Below are 23,391 nucleotides of genomic sequence, written 5' to 3'. Positions count from 1 at the left end.
TTATGAAATGATAAATTTTCAAAAAGAACCCTAATGGAATATTTTATATCGGTTAACATACGTTTGATTAAAACGCTAAATTTAAAACTGAAGAAATAAAGGGGAAGATAATCCTATTTCTTTAATTAAACAATGCAAGGGAGATAATTAGTATTTAATTTAATTTATTATTAAAGAATAATAAATCAAGCAAACAAAATATTATAATCTATTTTGAAATTATTGAATTTAATATTTGATAATTTATTTATTTATTGAAATCAAAAATATCATAGGTTAAGGCTAAGAATATATTTTAATAATATATAATAATGGTCGATATATCAGATCAATTAATATTAACAATAATATTGATGATCAAAATTTTTATTAATAAGCATATCAAGTTATAGTTTAATTTCAATAATTTTTACATATAGCAATTAAATTAGCTCTAGGATATTTACCTATCGAGCTTATTACAACGAGCACTTTTTCTTTTCCTGTATTTTAATTAAATTAGTAATTTTACTATTACATTAAAATACACTCTGCTCTTTAGACTATTGTTCTAATCTCCTTTATATATATATATATATATATATATATATATATATATAGTTTTAGTAATTTGGTTAAAATTCATCAAAAATTAACAAATGATATGAAAATGCACAAACCGAACCAAATTCTCAATGTAAGCTGACTAATTATCTTAATGTATTTTATAAACATTTTTAATTCTTTTGTTGGACAGACGGCGTCACAGTGGTGCTATACAATGTTATGCAGACATACAATGAGATGGACGTTATTGCGGGTGAACAGGTAAGTCGTCATCTCAAAATAATATCGCAGAATTATACTTATCATTTAATCACTTGAAAGCCGACATCCTAAATAGAAATATCTATCTCATTGTTTTTGGAGTGGTAATGTTGATAGATTAATGTTTAATGTGTGTGTATTTAATGTGTGTGTGAGTATTTAATGTGTGTGAGTATTTAATGTGTGTGTGAGCATTTAAAATACGGGCGTGTATTTAATGTGTGTATTTATATGTAGTGTGTGTGCGTGTATTTAATTGAGTATTCCTGTGTGTGTATTTAATGTGTGTATGTTTAATGTGTGCGTTTTTAATGTGTGTAGGTTTAATGTGTGTGTTTACTTTGTGCGTTTTATGTGTGTGATTAATGTCTGTGTGTTTAGTGGGTGCGTTTAATGTGTGTGTGTTTAATGTGTTTGTATTTAATGTGTGTGTTTTATGTGTGTGTGTATTTAATGTGTGTGTATTCAATGTATCTGTATTTGCTGTGTGTTTATTTAATATATATGTGTTTACTGTGTTTGTATTTAATGTGTGTGTGTTTAATGTGTGTGTTTAATGTGTGTATTTAATGTGTGTGTTTAATGTGTGTAAGCTTAATATATCTGTATTTTATGTGTGTGTGTTTAACGTATATATGTTTAGTGTGTGTGTGTGTGTTTAATAAGTTATAGTTTGCGAATGCTAGTAATCCTTATTGGTTGTTTTTTTTTCTGACCAATGAAAAAGGAAATTAATAAATTATCTTCAAACAAAGTACAAACTGTGGAAATCAACTTATTTGTTCCTTTTCTATTGTAGGTCGCCCTTGGTGTAGCCAAATTTTTTGTGGTAAGCATCGGTGGTTTTCTTATGGGATGTCTCGTCGGTTGTGTGTGTGCGTTGCTAACCAAATTTACTTCCAGTGTGAAAGGTAAGTTAAAGAAAATGTTTCTCATTTCTGCGTGTGAATAACTTATATGAAAGGCAGGAATTTGTGAGTTTTCCTCATTTTTAATTGTTAATAATTTTTCTCATTTTTAATTGTTAATAATTATTTAATAAATCATTTAACCGTCGTTTGTACCTTCTCCTTCTGTTGTTGCTTCTTTAAGTTTGATTTTAACATGTTATCCAGCCAATCTGAGAACATAGCGTGATGTTACACCATGTTACAGTAAAAAGCAATGGTCGGTTAAGTTAATGGTAAATGGCTGCTGCGAGAATGCAGAATGATATTTAATGATTACCGAATATAAGGGAGAATGTTAGTAAGTTTGGCAATTCGTTGTCACGCGGACTGCATAAAACATCACTTGCTGTTATCGTGTGATAATAACACATATGACAATAACTAATCGTGAGCAAAATAATACTAAACCGACCTGTACCTATCCGGCATTATTTGAGTTCTTTTTTTTAATTTCTTGTTTCCTTTTTTTAATTTTTTTTGTTTTCTTTTTTATTTTTACTTTTATTTATGTTTCCTTTTTTTATTTTTAATACAATCTTGAAAGTTAAATGTTATTACTCCGCTGTCTTTTGTCAATATGTCATAATATAAACTGAACCAGCAGAAATGACAATGATTAAAAGAAATATTTCAAATATTTTCTAAAAGCTTTCTAAATGGAAAAGAAATAAAGAATATTACTTAAAGAAATGAAGAAGATTACTTTTAAAATTGAGAAATTAGTTTTTTTTATTTTTTTGCATTTGTGTTTTTTATTGTTCAAATGATAAATTTAATATTTAACATGCTCTTTTTTAATTTAATAATCAAATTTCTAAGATTATTTTTTTACTTTAATAAACACGAAATAATGTCACAACGATGATTGGTTTAAGACACGCACTCCACACGCATGCGCACGAGTAAATGAAAGGGAAAAGAAATTCAATAATTGACCAAACTGAAATAGGAATTAACCTGTATTATATTATGATCAACCTGTAAAATATTATGATCAACCTGTATAATATTTTCGAGCAGAAATAAGCAGTCAATTGAAATTACTGCCGTCAAGGAGGTTATGTTTTCCATCGAGTTTGTTGGCTGGTTTGTTATTGGTTATCTGTGTACAGCGTTCATGTGTCACTAAGCTTGATCAACATATAGGTATTTTCTTAACTTAGAACTGATTAAATTTTGAGATACTTTAATTATCAAGGAAAGGTCAAGGTCACACTTTTTGCGATAACTCTGGTTCTGTACATTGTAGAGATTGAAACTAAATGACACCTTACAAAGCTAAACGACATTTTTATGATGATAACTGATGTTAACGAAATCTTTTTAAAAATCTCTCTCTATCCCTCTCTCTCTCTCTCTCTCCCTCTCTCTCTTTCCTCAATGAAACATTACAATAGATTTGTTTATCATTCATTATTAATTCAACTAAATTGTTATAAAATTAATTTGGGACGCTGAAAACGTAAAAAAAAACACTTGATTATTAGGGACACTAAAAAAGTGTAAATGCGGCTGTTATAATTAAGAAAATGACTTTAAACATTCAAACATTTCTCAATGTATTCAATAATAATTTGCTTAGATCAAATAACAAAACTGTAGATTTGAACGTAATAATCAAAGAAGAAAGCGCCCGAGTGTGTGTGTATTGTGCGGTTATACAACTTACCTTCGGACTGGTTCTGAGAGAGAGGGAAAGTAAAGATTGCAGCCATGGATTTATAAGGTGTAGTGACGAATTCTAGCTGAACTTTTACTGATTGTATTTATTTTATTTGTTTTGCTGTTTACTAGCCCATTTAACTGCATTTAAAATTGTATAGATTCTGCGCTTCCATACTTCAATTGAGAGACGCATGTGCCAACTTCCGGTGTGTTTGAAAGTTGGGGTTTCCCTTTATGCACCATTACCGTTTTCAGTTTTGTTTCAAGTTACATTCAACATACGCTCGAGAATAAAGTTTCTTCGTCCCTTCAAACGGTTTCGTGTGATATACCTTTATTTACTGGTGTGGTGCTTGCAGTGGTTTATTTACCCTAATCGCTATTCTGAGTTGAGTGGAGTTGAGTTATGGACAACCGGACTGAACCTGTTAGGGCGGGGAATGTTCGAATGCTGACAGGAATCAGTCCAGGTTTTTTTCTATTAGAAAAGAAAACGCGAAAGGAGATGTTTTTCGAAATGTGTGTGCTTTCCTTCTTTTTCTAACACCACTACCGTCCTATATCCACTGGTTTTCCTTTTCTTCCTTCTCTTGGTGCATGTAACCCGTGCCCTCAATTAATATGTTCATCAACATGTCGTCTTTATTCCAAGACTTCTTCGGGATGAATAATTTCAAGAAAATAAAATATCAGTGCAATATTTGAAGATATACTTGTGTTCGTGAGACATAATTTGTTTTGTTTCTTTTCTCGTCCCTCCATAATGTCGTAATATCATTACCATAATTTGCATCATCTATCTCTATCTCTACAATTATATAATTTCAACTTTGTCTGTGTGTGAGTTCGTTCCTTATAGACTCGGAAACGGCTGAACAGATTTTCTGTAAAATTTACAGAACTTTAGTGTATAAGTCTGAGAGTTGTCTTAGTAAAGTTTTGTCTCAGAATACCCCCGATAATTACCGATAATCGATAATCGAAACCGTTATTTTAATTTATCTATCATCGGTAAAGCCATTTATTCATGTAGTCGCTTAGCAACAATGATAGAACAACGGACCGTGAAAATTCTACTGTAAGGAAGTTGACAGCGTGTTTTGTTTTGTTTTTGTTTTTGTTTTTGTTTTTGCTTCTGCATGACGTGGTTTGTAGGTTCAAACCCCGCACGTAAATCTCTTCTTTTTTTTTTCATTAACTGCAAAGAATTTTATAAGAATTGAATTTTTATTTTTGCATGACGTGGTTTGTAGGTTCAAACCCCTCAGGTAAATTTCTAAATATTTATTTTAGAAAAGAATTTGATATAAAATAATTTTTACAAAAGAAACAGTAGGTTCTCTAGAATGCGATAGAATAACATATATTTTGGACTAAGTTACTGCATGGAGACAAGTGAATGTGAAGCTTTCTTCCGGGCGATTTTACGGATTTCGATGACAATAAAAAATATAGAAGTGTGAAGTATTCGTTGATCATCATTCAATCCTGGCCAAAGTCAGGTCTCTCCGCTAGCAACTTCATCAGACTTTACAGAAATTATTATTATGATTATATATTAAAACGATATTAGAAGCAGCAAAAAAAGAAAAAGAATTTAAATTCTAATTTGACAACAGGTAAGTTTTAAGATTTAAGAAACATTGGAAGGTTGTAAGGGGCGAGGAGGGTTAAAATATTCAACCAGATAATAATAATAATAATAATAATAATAATAATAATAATAATAATAATAAAAGAAAAAATGGTAAAAAAATAATAATGATAGCAAAGGATATGGAATAAGATTCGCCAAGTAATTGTATAAATACAGTGGGTATATAATAGAGAAATAAAAAATAAAATAAAAGTAGAATATATAAATAAGTATAATTAATTAGGCGAGGTTAGGCAGATATACGATAAATTATGTTCCTAAAAATACGATTAGTTTAATATTTGGGAGTCTGTATGGGGTTGACCGGGTATAAAGGTTCATTGGGTAGGGATTAAGTTATAATGACTCAGAAGTTTTAAAAGTTAAGTTTAGATAAAGAAAGAGAGAAATGGGGGTTTAGGATAATGTCTTGGGGTAATTACCTGGTTTAATACTCTAGTTAGGGATACTTGATATTAGGGGTAAAATGTATCAGAGTTACTATGTTTAGAAATTGGTATAAGTGTGCACATACACATATATACATGTAAAGCACAAGTATGCAGATATATACTTATATATGGGCATACTGAGTCAATTGAAAATGGTCATATAGATGAAAGTATAAAATAAAAATAAAAGTAGTAAACATGTAAATTAGTATAGGGATCAAGTATACTTCGCTGTCATTTAATAAATATCGTGGTTAAAAGTATATATGCATAAGAAATATATATATATATATATATATATATATATATATATATATATATATATATATATATATATATATAAAACTCCGCGGATTAAGGGCTATCCATTTATCTAGTGTTTCCTTTTCAGATTAAATATGTTTTTAACTCATTTCAAAGTGTTTTAACATATTTCATTAACTGTTTGGTCATATTATATATATATATATATATATATATATATATATATATATATATATATATATATATATATATGGTAAAGGTTATTAATTAGGCGAGAGTATTCTCAAGTAGGTTAGGCTATATTCCTAGTTATATGGTTAGTAGAATATTTAGGAGTTTAAATGTGGTAGGACCGATATAGGGAGCCTGTAGGTAAAAAAAGGTTCGGAAGGTAAGGGTTAAGTTATAATGAGTTAGGAGTCCTAGTAGTTCTGTTAAGTTTAGATATAAAAGGAGTGAGTGTCTAAGATCGTGTTTTCAGCATGATATTTTCTCAGCTAAGCAATTCGTACTACTATCGACTATCATAAGGAAAAGGGGGTCTGTCTCCATGCGTCTTACATTGTTTGATGATCGGATTTTCCATGACATTCTGGATTCCTTGTGTCAGTAGGAAAATAAAGAAGACAGCTCTTTTTTTACATAGGGGTCACCAGAGGCCACTCGAGATCAGAGGTTATTGAGTGTAAAGTAGTCAATAGGATAATATCGTAGTAATCGTTAGTAGTGGAAATTTGATAAATTGGGTTATTTAAGGGGGATGGTTCATCATGAATTTGTTTACATTGGACTTAAAGACAACCAAATTGTAGTCAGCTGGAAAACAGGAAAACGGAGAGAGTCCACCAGGCCTGCAGTTTTAAGAAAGAAGTCTATTTTGAACTCTGTCAAGGCAAGATAAGCTGCTTCTAGCAGCTCCTGCCCAGATGTGGCAACAGGACTCCATCCTTGGATGTACTTGCCTTTTATATAGATAGAGAATTGCATCAGCAGTGAAATATCTACTGGAGCGGATGAAGGATCCCACTATTTTTCCAGCGACTTTGGCAACAGATTTGATGTACGTGTCCCATTTCAGATCAGGAGTAAGGGCCAAGCCTATAAGCTTGTCAAAACATGAGCCATCCCCCCTTAGACGAAAGCCATTCATTTCAATTGATACCATAACTTTTATGATGTAAAGATAGAAGCTTGGTTTTAGATGCATTAAAAGTAACCAGCCACCTCCTTCTCCATTGTACTACGTGCTCAAGATCAGAGGAGAGGGAATCAGAGAGAACTTTGTCATTTACGGTCTTTGATGTGTTGCCATATATGGTAGGATCGTCAGTATAAATGTCTACGAATGAAATTATGATGTGTTTTGGGAGATCATTGATGTAGATCAGGAAGAGAGTTGGGTCCAGCATGGACCCTTGAGGGACTCCAGTGATAATGCTTTGAGCTTCCAGTAGATACGTTTCAGTACGTCTATTACGTTGGAAGCAATGGAAAAAGTGATTCCTGTGCACAATTGAAGCAGCACATTCTGAAGAGAACCTCGGCTGTCTGTTAGTTTTTTTCTGGAATTTTTGGAAGGTATATAGCGGTTTATACATACAATTAACCATTCTGTCAGGTCTGGTACAATACAGAACACATCCTTTTTTAACATGGAATGCAGAGGTAGAACAGATATAAATGTACGGAAGCTATCCCAGTCAACCATAGTGTCGATATACTGTTTTTTATCTTAACTGATAAAACCGGGTGATCGGAAGATCCCAGTGGAGACAGAACAGAAGATGAACATAGCTCAGGGCATGTTGTGAGGAAAAGGTCTAGAAGGCTTGCATACTGACCGTCAGTGGCGGGCACACGGGTGGGTCCGTGAACAATGTAAGTGAGTTCATAAGCAATGGAGAAATCATCATCCCCTCATCATCTTTTGAGTGAGTCAACCATTCCACATTGTGAACATTGAAGTCTCCACAGGTGTGAAATATAAACGCAGCGGTGTAAGCAAGTGCAACCCGGAAACACATATAGGTAAATGAAGGTCTTCTCTGGGGATGTCCCTACCGCTTGAAAAGCCATCTTTAATGTAGGCACATATTCCATGCCCATGGCGATCTTGAGGGTCAGATTTGGATGTTAAGTTAGAGTATCTTTTAATTAACAACTTATCTAGGAAAATGATCGGTCCAATGTCAGTTTCGCTTAGGAATAATAGGTCCTCCAATTGAGTTTCAACTTCTGGAAGGTTGGAGAAGGAGACATGGTAGTGGGGGGGTCTACGTTGAAAGATGGAGTTCTAGATCAATTGTAAGATATATTTTATTTTCGGGTTTCATTTTCACTGCAGCTTTATTCTCAATTCAAGCATTTAAAACATCTAATCCCATTGCTGTTTTTAATTTAATCTAACATTATTTTTAAATATTTTACAATCATTTATTTTATCTTTCAGAACAAAAAGACATTTTTCTTAAATATCTACCATGTGTAATATTTAATATCCACTATATCTAGAGATTAGATACATTAAAATTAATTTCTTTATAAAAAAAGAGAAATTATGGTTGAGTTAGTAAAAACTTGAAAAGAATAATTAATTGCATTTGGCATCAATTATTTTTTTAAAGTTTAAATTAAATTACATCTTATTTTCAAAATAGATAAACCTAATATGTACAATCTCTTCTTATAGCTGCAGTATGTTAGTGTTTTTTACTTCCAATCACAATATGACAATCTTATTTCCATGTTGATACAGTGTTGCTCAGTCATGAGTACGATATTATTATAATACTTATTCGAACAATTATCTTGAAAACAACGTTTGACTTTCTTGAAATAATAAATGAGTTTCACCATTGATGACATGATTTATTTTGGTTTTCCCTTGTAATTTATGCATATATTTTTATCATATGTATCATTTTAATATTGTATACCGTACGATTATTATATAAATGACGATTTTATTTGACATTTCGATTTTATATTTTAGTTTTGGAACCTCTAACGATTTTTTCACTGGCTTTTTTGTCTTACTTGTTGGCGGAAATGTTTGCTTTTTCTGGAATCATAAGGTAAGCATCTCATATATATATATATATATTATACACACACACACACACACATATATATATATATATATATATATACACATATATATATATATATGTCCGTGTCTGAAAAAATAAATGAAAAGCAAGTAGACGAAAGCAATGCAATCTCACATGGTGATATTTACAGATATTTCGTCTTTCAAAATATATCTATAAAATATCTCTGTTAGTCTGTCTGTTTGTTTGTCTGCCCGTTCAACTTCTTCTCAAAAATTGCTGACTGAAATTGTGTAAGGATCTATGTTATGCAGCGAAATAAGCATTATGGTATTAGTTCAGTGCTCAGTTAGGGATTAATAGGGATTAGCATTTAATGTTGTGCACAATACATCTCATCGAATTGGCATAAAGCACTCATTTTATGTCAACAAAATATATATTTGCCCGTTTAAAAGGGATAAAATGTCGATCATATCAAAACATTTAAGTTTTCCCCACTCTAACATTTTTTATAAAAGCTTACACTTTCTTTTTAAACTTTGTATCGAATTCTAAATAAAATCAGTCGTGGTGTGAATATTCTTTCCAAAACCGACCGTTTATCATTAAATACTTATTTGTATAGTTTTATTGGCTGGTTGGTTTCATTTAACTATGAATTTTTTTTAATTTTTACATCGTTCATAATTGCGTATGAAAATATTTTAGCACACGTATATGTTTATATATATATATATATATATATATATATATATATATATATATATATATATATATATATATATATATATATTATAAGTGGTGCTCGGCGTTGCCCGGGTATTTGGAGGTATGTGTTGAGCAAAACAAAAAAAGTGGTAGTAGGAAGGCAGGCTCGAACCCGTACCGTGAAGGAGGAAAGGAACGGAAAAAAACCTGAGCTCTTTGCAGTTACGACCACCGCCAAACCGGAAGTGACGTAGGTTTAAATTAAGGCTAAACAATCGAAAAGAAGGGATGGCTTTCGAAAATATTGGTGAAAAAAGCGACCCCCCCCTGTAGAAAGTGATCAGTTGAGGGTGAAGAAATTAATGTTTTTAGACAATTTTTCGGTATTTTAGAATACTGATTTGTGGAACATAGATACATACATTTCTATATTGGCAGCTCAAATTTTCGACTCAAAACGATTAAAAGTCTGCCCTATCTCTGATAACGCTTTATGTAAAATTTCAACTGTTTGGACCAGAAATTGTCAGTTAGTAAGACAGAAGAGAAAACAGTACATAAGAAAGAGGAGAAAACAGTTAGTAAGAAAAAAGAGACAACAGGTAGTAAGACAGAATAGAAAATAGTTAGTAAGACGGAATAGAAAAAAATTAGTAAGACAGAAGAGAAAACAGTTGGTAATACAGTAGAGAAAACACTTAGGAAGATAGAAAAGAAACGAGTTAGTAAGTAAGAAGAGAAAGTAGTTAGTACAACAGAAGAGAAAACAGTTAGTAAGACAGAACAGAAAACACTTAATAAAAGAACACAGTTGGTAATATAGTAGGGAAAATAGTTAGGACGACGGAAGAGAAAATAGTTAGTACGACAGAAGAGAAAATAGTTACTAAGACAGAAGAGTAAAAAGTCAGTAAGATAGAAGAAAAAACAGTAAGACAGAAAGGAAAGAGTTAGTATACAGTAGAGAAAACCGTTAGTAAGACAGAAGGGAAAACAGTTATAAAGAGAGAAGGGAAAACAGTTAGAAAGACAGAAGAGACAGCAGTTAGCAAGAGAGAATATAAAATAGTTAGTAAGACAGAAGTGAACACAGTTGGTAATACAGAACAGAAAAGGGTTAGTAAAACCGAAAAGTAAACGGTTAGTCATAATGAAAAGAAAACAGTTAGTAGGAAAGAAGAGTAAACAGTTAGTATAACACAAGAACAAACAGTAAGTTAGACAGAATAGAAATAGTTAGTTATACAGAAGAGAAAACAGTTAGTAAGACGGAATAGAAAAAAATTAGTAAGACAGAAGAGAAAACAGTTGGTAATACAGTAGAGAAAACACTTAGGAAGATAGAAAAGAAACGAGTTAGTAAGAAAGAAGAGAAAGTAGTTAGTACAACAGAAGTGAAAACAGTTAGTAAGACAGAACAGAAAAGACTTAATAAAAGAACACAGTTGGTAATACAGTAGGGAAAATAGTTAGTACGACAGAAGAGAAAATAGTTAGTACGACAGAAGAGAAAATAGTTAGTAAGAAAGAAAAGAAAACAGTTCGTGAGACAGAAGGAAAAATAGTTAGCAAGACAGACGAGAAAATAGTTAGCAAGACAGAAAAGTAAAAAGTTAGTAAGACAAAGGAGATAAGACTTAGTAAGACAGAAGAGAAAATTGTTATAAGACAGAAGAGTAAAACGCTCTTCTGTCTTACTAGACAGAAGAAAAAAAGTAAGACAGAAGGGAGAGCGTTTAATAACACAGAAGAGGAGAAAAAACAGTTAGACAGAAGAGAAAACAGTTAGTAAGACAGTAGAGAAAATAGTCAATAAGACAGAAGAGAAAATAGTTAGTAAGACATAAGAGAAGAAAGTTAGTAATACAGAATAGAAAACAGTTAGCAAGTCAGAGGGAAAAATAATTAGTAAGACAGAAGAGAAAATAGATAGCAAGACAGAAGGGAAAAAAGTCAGTAAGACAAAAGAAAAAACAGTAAGACAGAAGGGAAAGAGTTAGTAAGACACAACAGAAAACAGTTAGTAAGACACAACAGAAAACAGTAAGTAAGACAGAAGAGGCAACAGTTAGTAAGACAGAAGAGAACACAGTTGGTAATACAGTAGAGAAAAGGGTTAGTAAAACCGAAAAGTAAACGGTTAGTCCGAATGAAGAGAAAACAGTAAGTAAGACAGAAGAGAAACCATTAGTAAGACAGAAGCGTAAACAGTTAGTATGACACAAGAAAAACAGTTAGTAAGACAGAATAGAAAACAGTTAGTAAGACAAAAGAGAAAGAGGTTAGTAAGACAGAAGTGAAAATAGTTAGTAAGGAAGAGAAAACAGTTAATAAGATAAAAAAGAAAACAGTTTGTAAGACAGAATAGAAAACAGTGAGTAAGACAGAATTGAAACTGTTACTGAGACAGAAGAGCAAACTGTTAGCAATACAGGAGATGAAACAGTTAGAAAGAGAGAATAGAAGACAGTTTGTAAGAAAGAAGAGAAAACAGTTATTAAGACAGAAGATAAAACTGTAAGCTAGACAGAAGTGAACACAGTTAGTAAGACAGAAGAGAAAATAGTTAGAAAAACGAAGAGACCACAGTTAGAAAGACAGAACACAAAACTGTTAGCAAGACAGCTGAGTAAAACTTAGAAAGACAGAAGAGAAACAAGGTAGCAAGACAGAAGAGAAAACACTTACCAAGACAGGAGAGACAACCGTTAGCACTACAGAAAAGAAAACAGTTAGTAAGACAGAACAGAAAACAGGTAGTATGACAGAAAAGAAAACAGTTAGATAGACAGAAGAGGAAACAGTTAGTAAGACAGAAAAAAATTGTTAGCAAGACAGTAGTGAAAACATTACGACAGAAGAGAAAAACGTTAGTAAGACGGAAGAGAAAACAGTTTCCAAGACAGAAAACTCAAGAGGTTGCACGACAGAAGAGAAAAATGTTAGTAAGATGTAATGAAAAATAAAGACCTTTTAAGATATTAGAAAGGTTTTATTCAACATAAAATTCAGCAGGTACAACAACATGGTCGGTAACGAACGACTAAGCTGGGAAAAGGCGCCAATTTCGTTCTATTTGTAAACATCTGGTGCGCATGCGCACTAGCGCTCTAAACTCACAACACTCTCCACCACATTTTATTTATATTTCGGGTTGCAGGTGATCTTCCTTCCCCTTTTTGTAGCTTCTGGAACAAATTTGAAAACGCCCTTTTTCGAGTCAGACTGTTGCTGCTGCTCTTCTATTTCTAAACACTTTGTTTTGTCGACTGAAGAGAAAGACTCTCCATTTGGTGAGGTATTATTCTTTGGGGTCTCCTGTTGATCAATCAACTCTGGTTCGCGGATGTTTGATGGAGTAGTAGAATCTGGTGATGTACCATGATCAGGGGAGACAGGAGATTCCAAGTTTGTAGAGGAGGGGTCAGTGACAGGAGTGGGGGCTAGGTCTTCTGTTGAGACTGTTGACTGACGGCCGTCAGGGAAACGAATTCTGGCAAAGTTGGGAGTTGCAGATATTATATCTACTGGTTCAACTAGGGGATCTGACTTGTGTTGGCGGACAAACTTCCTAAGGAGGGTCCTCCTTGCAGCCACTCGGGTAAGGTATATCCGGTGCCCGACCTTCTGGAAAAGTTAAACATTCTCTCGTGTGGGGTTGAGTTAGTTGCTGTACAAAGTAGCGATCGAATAGAGTGCAAAGCTATGTCGAGTACTTCATGCCAGTGACGTTCGTCCAATTGCCTGCTTTTGAGTGCAAGTTTGATCGTTTTCCAGATTGTGCCATTTACTCTCTCGCATTGCCGATTGGATGGTATGGAGTTGAGTGGGTAATCACAACTCCATGTTGCCAGAGAAACTCTTTTAGTTCACATGAAATAAACTGACTTCCTCGATCACTATGGATGGAATCTGGGCAGCCAAAAAAGGTAAATAAATTCTGGAGACAATTTATAACAGTTTTTGTTGATATGTCCTGACATGGATAGACAAAAGGATAGCGTGAATATTCATCTACAATCACGAGTAGGTATTTGAGATTATTCGTACATGGTGTCGGTCCCATGAAATCTATTGAAAGACGTTCAAAGGGGGATCGGGAATGGATTACTCGACCTGATGGAGGTTTGAAGAACCTTGGTTTTAGTTCAGCACATATTTGACATTCAGTGCAGGTGCGCTTAGAATCTTCCATGGAGAATGGTAGATTCTTCTGCCTCACAAAGTGATAGAGTCTCGCTACTCCAGGATGACAAAGTGCTGCGTGCAGGTCCTTTAGTAATAATGAGCGCGAAGCAGAGCATGATCGAGAAAGGGTATCTGCAGAGTTATTAAGAGAACCTGGTCTATATACCATCTCATAAGAATAGTTTGAAAGTTCAAGTCTCCACCGAAGCAGCTTATTGTTTTTAATACGATTTGGTTTCTGCGTGTTGAACATAAATGATGCAGCCTGTTGGTCAGTAATAATGGTAAAGTGTCGACCGAGTAAGAAGTCACGCCATTTACGCAAAGATTCTACAATGGCTGCCGATTCACGTTCCACTGCTGAATGTCGACGCTCTGACTGCGTTAGGGTTCTGGAAAAGTATGCTACTGGACGTCCATTCTTGGAAAGGCAGGCTGTAATGCTGTTGCAGATGCATCAGTTTCTATCGTAAAAGGAACTTCATCCTCAATGGCTGCAACCGAAGTCTTGCAAATTTCATCTTTCATGGCTTGAAATTGATTTTTGAGTTTTTCAGTGATAGGAAAGGATGTAATGTTTAATAAAGGTGAAATCCGATCTGAGAAATTCTCTATCCATGGTGAATAGTATGAGAAGAGACCTAGAGCCCGCCTGAGTGACTTACTGCAGTTCGGAATCGGTAATTCTTTTAGTGGTGTAAGTCTGTCTGGATCAGGACTGATTGTTCCATTTTCCAATAAGTGCCCTAGATATTTTAGTTTGGTTATACCATATTCACATTTTACAGGGTTTAGTTGCAAGTTAAGACGGTTGATAACCTTTCTAAAAGCTTCCATATTTTCGTTTAATTCTTTATTAGTTTTTCCTCCGATGACAATGTCATCAATTTAGGCAAATGTACCTTGGAGTTCATGTTCTTGAATCAGATTATGCATAATACGTTGAAACACAGCTACTGAGTTCGTTAGCCCAAAAGGTAACCTAGAAAACTCGTATAGTCCTCCGTCAGCTTCAAATGCTGTGTAAATTCTCTCGTCTCTATGGATAGGGCATTGATAATATGCAGACTTCAGGTCCAACTTATTGAAAATTTTGTACTGTGATAGTTGGCGTATGATATCCGAAATGTTGGGAAGCGGAAAAGTATCCAAAAGTGTAAACCGATTTATAGTTGCAGAATAGTCAACGACCATGCGACGCTTATGTCTTTCATTTCTAGTTACTAGTACTTGGGCTCTCCATGGGGAATTCGATGTGATTATGATACCTTCTTTTAATAATTTTTGTATCTCATTCCGGATAAATTCGCAGTCCGATGCTGAGTAGTTTCTGCTTTTTTGTTGCGATGGGTTTACAATTCTTTGCTAAATTAGCAAAAAGAGACGGTGGCTCGATTTTCATCTGAGTGACGTTACAAATCCGTAAAGATGGTATCTTTCCGTTATAACGGAATTCCACCCGATTATGCAATTGCATGAACTCTTGTCCTAGTATAATTGGAGCACACAAGTTGGGAAGGATAGATAGACGCATATTAGTGTAAATTTGTCCATTAACAGCGATGGACGCAACACAGTGTCCTAAGGTTTTGCTCGTGAGATTCGAGGAAGCCATGCTTACCGTATCATTAGAAGGTAATATACTAAGGCCGAGTGATCTCACGATGTTCATTCGTATAAAGTTATGAGTGCTTCCACCGTCTACCATAGCTTTCAAACAGGTATTATTAATTGTTGCATTTACTACAGAATATTGCGTGCATGGAGTGCATTGGGATGACGCAGTGAGGGCAATATATGCAGAACTAGTCCTGGTATTATAAGTTGTTTGTTTTATTTTAGATCGGCAGACTTTAGAGAAGTGGCCCCTCTTTCCGCATTTAAGGCAGTCAGCATTCCGAGCTGGGCAAGTATTTCGAGAATGATTTTCTCGTCCACAGAATTGGCATCTGGCGAAGTGAGTCGCCTGATTATTTCTGGAAACAGCAGCACATTCATTAGTTAGTTCCAAACTAGAGTTATTTTCAGATCCATCTGCATGAATAGATGCCTTTGCTACAATTGATGTGTCATAAGCTGCTGCATTATGTTGGTCCATTTCTAGGCTTCGTGCAGTTGCTACGGCATGATCTAGGTTAATTTCAAAACTTTCAAGTAATCTCTGCCTAATAGGTGAGGAAGTGAGACCTGTGATAAATGCGTCACGTATCGCTAGCTCCACATGTTGAGAGGCAGTAACATCTTCAAATTTACAATCCTTAGAAAGATTCTTTAGTTTTAGGAGAAACTGATCAATAGATTAACCTTGATTTTGTTTCCTAGTGGCGAGAAGGTGACGAGCAAACACAGAATTTACCGGTTTTACAAAGGTTGCTTGAAGGATGCTAATAGCCCTCTCGAATGTTGAACAGTGAGATATAAGAGAATAGACCTTCGGTGAGATGAAATTAATCAGAATACTTAACTTATTCGGAGGATTTTGAGGATGAGCGACTGTGAGACAGTAAATGCAGTTTATGAGGGTACGATACCAATGATTCCATTCGTCAGCGGTTGTATCTGACGATCCTTCGAATTTACCAGGTCTCAGTATAGCATCCATTGTTGCTGTTAATTTTTAATTTTATGTTGAATAAATTGTAATGAAAAATAAAGACCTTTTAAGATATTAGAAAGGTTTTATTCAACATAAAATTCAGCAGGTACAACAACATGGTCGGTAACGAACGACTAAGCTGGGAAAAGGCGCCAATTTCGTTCTATTTGTAAACATCTGGTGCGCATGCGCACTAGCGCTCTAAACTCACAACATAAGACAGAAAAGAAAAACGTAAGCAAGACAGAAGAGAAAACAGTAAGACAGAAGAGAAGCACGTTAGTAAGACAGAAGTTTAAAACAGTTAGTAAAACAGAAAAGAAAAGAGTTAGCACTACAGAAGAGAAAACCGTTAGTAAGACAGAGGAGAAAAAAGTTAGCAAGAGAAAAAGTTAGTAAGACAGAAGAGAAAACAGTTAGTAGGACAGAACAGAAAACAGTTTGGAAGACAGAAGAGGAAAATGTTAGTAAGACAGAGGACCAGATATTTAGCAGGAAAGAAGAGTAAAAATTAGTAAGATAGAAGAGAAAAGAGTCAGTGGGACATAAGAGAAAACAGTGAAAATAAATGGAAAAACGTTAGTAAAACAGAAGAGAAAACAGTCAGTAAGACAGAAGAAAAAACAGTAAGACAGAAGTGAAAGAGTTAATAAAACAGAAGAGAAAACCGTTAGTAAGGCAGTAGAGAAAAAAGTTAGTAAGACAGAATAAAACACAGCACGTCAGAAGAGCAAATATTTAGTAAGACAGAAGACCAAATATTTAGCAAGAAAAGAGAGTAAAAAGTTAGAGAGATAGAAAAGAAAACAAGTATTAGGACAGAATGGAAAACAGTTAGTAAGACTAAAGAGGAAAACGTTAATAAGACAGAAGAGACAACAGTAAGAGAGAAGATAAGATGGTTAGTAAGACAGAAGAGAAAATAGTTAGTAAGACAGAGGAGAAAATATTTAGTAAGACAAAATAGAAAACAGTTAACAAGTAAGAAGAGACAATAGTAAGCAAGTAGGAAGAGAAAATAGTAAGACAGAAGAGTAAACAGTAAGACAGAAGGGAAAGAGTTAGTATATTCTGTATACTAACTCTTTCCATTCTGTCTTTCTGATAGTAAGACAGAAGAGAAAACTCTTAGTAAGGCACAATGGAAAACATTTAGTAAAACAGAAGAGAAAATGGTTAGTAAGACAGAATAGAGAACATTTAGTGAGACAGAAGAGAAAATAGTTATAAGACAGAAAGAAACACAGTTGGTAATGCAGTAGAGAAAAAAAATTAAGTACGACGGAAGAGAAAACACTTAATAAGACAGAATAGAAATAAATTAGTAAGACAGAATAGAAAACGGTTCGTAAGACAGAAGAGTAAACAGTTAGTATGACACAAGAAAAAAAGGTTAGGAAAACAGAATAGAAAACAGTTAGTAAGACAGAAGAGGTAAGCATTAGTAAGAAAATAAATGTTAGTAAGAAAGAAGAGAAAATAGTTTGTAAAACAAAAGAGAAAACAGTAAGTAAAACAGAATTGAAACCGGTACTGAGACAGAAGAGCAAACAGTTAGTAAGACAGAAGATAAAACAGTAAGTAAGACAGAAGAGAAAACAGTTAGAAAAAAGGAGAGAAAACAGTTAGACAGACAGAAGGGAAAACTGTTAGAAAGACAGAAGAGACAACAGATAGTAAGAGAGAACACAAAACAGTTAGGATGACAGAGGTGTAAAATTTAATAAGACAGAAGAAAAAAAGGTAGCAAGAAAGAAGAGAAAACAGTGAGTAAGACAGCAGAGAAAACACTTTCCAAACAGGAGAGAAAACAGTTCGCACTACAGAAAATCAAACAGTTAGTAAGACAGAAGAGAAAACGGGTAGTATGACAGAAAATAAACAGTTAGAAAGACGGAAGAGAAAACAGTTAGAAAGACAGGAGAGACAACAGATAGTACGACAGAAAGAAATAGTTAGCAAAGCAGAAGTCAAAACATTAAGGCAGAAGAGAAAACAGTTAGAACGAAAGAACAGAAAACAGTTAGTAAGACAGAGGAGAAAATAGTCAGTAAGACAGAAAAAATAGTTAGTAATAGAGAATAGAAAACAATTAGCAAGTTAGAAGAGAAAACAGTAAGACAGAAGAGAAAATAGTTAGCAAGACAGAAGAGTAAAAATTTAGTAAGACAGAAGAAAAAAAGTAAGACAGAAGGGAGAGCGTTTAATAAGACAGATAAGAAAACAGAAGGTCAGAAGAGAAAACAGTTAGTAAAACAGAAGACAAAACAGTTAGTAAGACAGAAGAGAAAATAGTTAGTAAGACAAAAGAAAAAAACAGTTAGCAAGACAGAATAGAAAACAGTTTGTAAGTGTAGTAAAAAAAAAATCGTGCAAACCTTTTACCACTGGCAACGCTCGCTTCAGAGAGTGAAAGAAGAAAGAAGAAGAAGAGAATGGCCACTGCGTCTATTTATAGACTAGAGATCATGGGAAGAGTATGCAAATAACTTTGGACGGTTTTGTCCTATAAAAAGCCTGTATTTGGGAGAGAGGGTGTCTTTTTTGTTTGGCAGAAGCAATTGCTGTCAGAAGTGCATTGGACTGCAGGATTGAAGAGTGAAGATTGAGTTGTGGGGTCATTGTATTAAACCACAAGCTATTTCGGCCAAGAACAGATCATGGAATCTGGGATGTTGAGATTGGGAAAAGATGTGATACCACCTTTTAGTGGAGAAGGTGATGTAGTCGGATGGATAAAGAAAGTAAAACTGGTGGCTAAGCTTCAACATGTGCCAGACCTTGCCAGTTTTATTACACTTTTTTTGCAGGGAGGTGCACTCGCTCTCTATCTTGAGATGAATAATGCAGAACAAGAAGATGCAGAACTGATAGAGATGAGACTCGTGACCGCCTTCACTGAGGGGCCTTTTGAGGCATACGAAAAACTGCAACGATTCAAGTGGACAGGAGAATCGGTGGATTTTTATGCTAATAAAATCAAAAGATTGGCTGGACTGGCGGGATATCTGGGAAGAGGGCTGGAACATACAGCCAAACTGGCATTCATAACTGGATTCCCAGACGATGTATCTGTGGCATTACAGAACATAGAGAGAATGGATGTCAGCAAACTGATACCGACTGCACGGCTTTTAGTCAGCAAAAGGGTCGTAGAAACTCGGACATTGGCCGCAAGTGCGCAAACTAATGAGACTAATAAGGGAAAGAAAGAATCAAGCCTTCAGTGCTTTAGATGTCAAGGACCGCACCTAAAAAAAGATTGCACAGAGATCCCTAGGGCCAGGGCAACATGCTACAATTGTGGAAAATTTGGCCACATTGCGAGATATTGTCCTCAGATTCAGGGAAACGGGCAAGGGGGAGCTTTTGCGCCGCAAGCTACACTAGCAATGAAATGAAGGCGCGATACTGGCCTCTTCCTATAATAGAAGTAGAGGTGAATGATTCTGTAATGACTGCACTTGTCGATACTGGGTGCACCACTACTTTAATCAATTCCAAACTTTTGAAGGGGTATGGAAGGAGCGGTACAGTGAAAGCAGTTGATGGGAGGAATATAGAATGTAAAGGAGCCAGACAAGTGGAGATAAAAGTCTGTGGAATGCACGTAAAGGTGAGGGCAATCTTGATGAACCACACCGTTGATGGGATCGACGTCATAATTGGAATGGACGTGATTAATGAGCTGGGAGGTGTAACTATAAAGAAAGCCAAAGTGAAGTTTGGAGATATACAATGTGCCGTGGCTGCCCATCAGCTGAATGTTTGCAAAATCGAGGATAAAGACTTTGAAGCAAACTTCGATGGAGATAAATGGACAGTAAGATGGACATGGAAGGGAGAGCCTCCAGTATTGCAGAACAAAGTCCAATATTATAAAAACTCTCTGGAAGGCGATAAGAAATTAGAATTCGAGAAAGAGGTGGAAAGATGGATATCGGATGGTATTCTGTTACCATGGAAAGGAGAAAGAAAAGGCGTGTTGCCATTGATGGCAGTATTTCAGGCCACAAAAGGGAAAGTTAGGCCAGTGTTCAACTTTCGTGAGTTGAACCGTTTTGTGGCGTGTCATACAGGGAGCGACATAATAGATGTATGTGATGAAAAGATAAGAAAGTGGAGACAGTTGGTAGGAGGGACCGCAATAGTGGACCTTAAGTCTGCCTACCTGCAACTACATGTGGCAAAGGAACTATGGCAGTACCAGCTGGTCTGTTATAAAGGAAAAACCTATTGCCTAACACGATTAGGATTCGGACTTAATGTCGCACCAAAGATTATGGCAGCCATTTTAAAGACAGTATTAAAGAAAGGAAGTAGGAAGAAAGAGGCCACTGATTCATACATTGATGATATAATGGTAGACGTAACGAAAATATCGACACAGGAAGTTGTGGAACATTTGAAGGGGTTTGGGTTAGCAGCAAAATCTCCGGAATCCCTGGACGGAGGAGCGGCACTGGGCCTTAAGCTTATGAAAAATAAGATGGGTGCACTAATGTTCAGGAGAGGCAACGAGATCCCAGAGATGGGAGGAGAAATTAGTAGGCGGGAGCTATTTTCGATCTGTGGTAAATTATTGGGGCACTATCCAATTGCTGGATGGCTGCGATTAGCATGCAGTTATGTGAAAAGAAGAGCAAATGGAATGGATTGGGAAGAAAAAGTTGATTGCAGAACCATGAAAGTGATGCAGGAGGTTCTAGCTGAGGTGAAAAAAGAAGACCCTGTTAATGGCGCTTGGCACATACCTGAAGTGAGCACAGGAGTCGTGTGGTGTGATGCAAGCAATGTTGCAACTGGCGTGGTTGTCGAGATTGGCGGTGTGGTGGCGGAAGATGCAACTTGGCTGAGGAAAAGTGATGACTTTAATCACATTAACATAGCTGAATTAGATGCTGTTCTAAAGGGTGTCAATTTAGCTATCAAATGGAGACTGACAAATATTGAAATAAGAACTGATTCAGCCACTGTACTCAGTTGGGTGAACTCTACTGTGGAGAAGAGTGGCAGAATATGAACAAAGGGTGCCGGAGAAGTGATAATAAAGCGGAGATTAGGGATGCTTAGAGAGTTGATGTATGAATTGAAACTGCAAATAAAAGCAGTATTTGTGCCTTCTGAAAGAAACAAGGCAGATGCGCTAACACGGATAAAAAACAGTGGTTAATTGAGAAAGAGGAAGCGCCGCTATGCTGTCTTGGAATTGGAGAAATTAAAGAGTTGCATGACATGCATCACATGGGAGTGGAGAGAACATTATATTTGGTGAGGCAAGTGGATCCGAATGTAAAACGGGAAGAAATTCAGATGATAGTAAAGAATTGTGTTCGGTGTCAATCGATCGATCCTGCCCCAAGTATACATAATCCTGAAGAAATTGGAAGTTTTAACGAACTGAACGAAACTAGCTATTGACATAGCACACTAACGAGGGGGAGCGTACTTATCAATAATTGATTGTGGGCCAAGTAGACTGGCGATATGGAAGGAACTGCGAGTGGAAGCCGCATCTGCAGTTGCAACTGAATTAGAAAAGGTGATGCTTGAACGAGGTCTAGTAAGGGAGGTGATAATGGACAACGGCACTGTTTTTCGCTCAGAAATCTTTCAGACGATGCTAAAAAAATGGAAGATTAAAAGTTATTACAGGGCAGCCTACAGACCTGGAGGAAATGGCATTGTGGAGCGACATCTTCGGACCGTGAAAGCAATAGCTGAGAGAGGAAGAATATCGCCTGAAGAGGCCACATTTTGGTACAACATGTCCCCTAAGGTCGGGCAAAGAGATGACACAGTACCACATAGAGCAATCTTTAATTACGAATGGAGGCATCCTAGAGACATGTCACCGGAAATTAATGATCAAGGACCAGCCAGAATCCAAATAGGAGAAGAAGTTTGGGTGAAACCGCCTAATGCCCGATGCACAACGCAGAGGAGTGATAACAGGAGTGCAATCCCCAAACAACTTAAGTGTCAATGGAATGCCACGACATGTTTTAGATTTAAGGCGTGTGGTCCATTTAGGTGATGAGGATGGTGGTACTGAGGGAGTGATGAAGATGAACCGGTGCCGATGCAGAGACCGCAAAGAGAACGCAATGCGCCGATCTGGACACGGGATTATGAGATGTGAATGATCTTTAATGATCATGGGGGCGTGTAGTAAAAAATTTTTTTTTTTTTTAAATCGTGCAAACCTTTTACCACTGGCAACGCCCGCTTCAGAGAGTGAAAGAAGAAAGAAGAAGAAGAGAATGGCCACTGCGTCTATTTATAGACTAGAGATCATGGGAAAAGTATGCAAATAACTTTGGACGGTTTTGTCCTATAAAAAGCCTGTATTTGAGAGAGAGGGTGTCTTTTTTGTTTGGCAGAAACAATTGCTGTCAGAAGTGCATTGGACTGCAGGATTGAAGAGTGAAGATTGAGTTGTGGGGTCATTGTATTTAACCACAGTAATACAGAAGAATAAACAGTTAGTAAGACGGAAAAGAAAAGAGTAACTAAGACAGAAGAGAACACAGTTAGAAAGACAATTAAGAAAACAGTTTATAAGACAGAATAGAAAACAGTAAGACAGAATTTAAACCGTTAGTGAGACAGAATAGAAAACAGTTAGTAAAGCAGAAGATAAAACAGTTAGTAAGACACGAGAAAATAATTAGTAAGAGAGAAGAGAAGACAATTAGTAAGACAGATGAAAAAATAGTAAGACAGAAGAGAAAACTGTTAGTAAGACAGAATTGAAAACAGTAAGTAAGACGGAAGAGAAACCGTTAGTAAGACAGAGGAGTAAACAGTCAGTATGACACAAGAAAAAACAGCTAGGAAGACAGAATAGAAAACAGTTAGTAAGACAGAAGAGAAAAGCATTAGTAAGAAAGAAGCGAAAACAGTAAGACAAAAGAGAAAACAGTTTGTAAGACAGAATAGAAAACAGTTAGTAGGACAGAATTGAAACCGTTACTGAGACAGAAGAGCAAAACAGTTGAGTAAGAGAAATGATAGAACAGTTAGTAAGACAGAATAGAATTATTACGTTATTAAGACAGAAGAAAAATAG

The 23,391-nt window shown here is 35.4% G+C and overlaps 1 protein-coding gene across 1 annotated transcript in view; it reads left to right on the top strand.

Annotated features, from left to right (window-relative positions):
- Window positions 1–736: 736 nt before the first annotated feature.
- LOC145276125 (sodium/hydrogen exchanger 2-like) overlaps window positions 737–23,391 on the top strand; it is a gene marked incomplete at its 5' end in the record, with an annotated part of 87,247 nt that continues 64,592 nt past the window's right edge. The window contains 3 exons of the mRNA XM_080127669.1: window positions 737–807; window positions 1,607–1,718; window positions 8,767–8,848. Of these exons, the coding sequence (XP_079983795.1) occupies window positions 737–807; window positions 1,607–1,718; window positions 8,767–8,848 (265 nt within the window). The remainder of the gene's footprint in view (window positions 808–1,606; window positions 1,719–8,766; window positions 8,849–23,391) is intronic.

This window comes from Euprymna scolopes, unplaced genomic scaffold (assembly GCF_053919585.1).
Source record: "Euprymna scolopes isolate OS-2025 unplaced genomic scaffold, ASM5391958v1 sca73, whole genome shotgun sequence".
Classification (NCBI taxonomy): Eukaryota; Metazoa; Mollusca; class Cephalopoda; order Sepiida; family Sepiolidae; genus Euprymna; species Euprymna scolopes.
The sequence above is the reverse complement of the archived record's forward strand: the minus strand, read 5'-3'. Positions and strand labels throughout refer to the sequence as shown.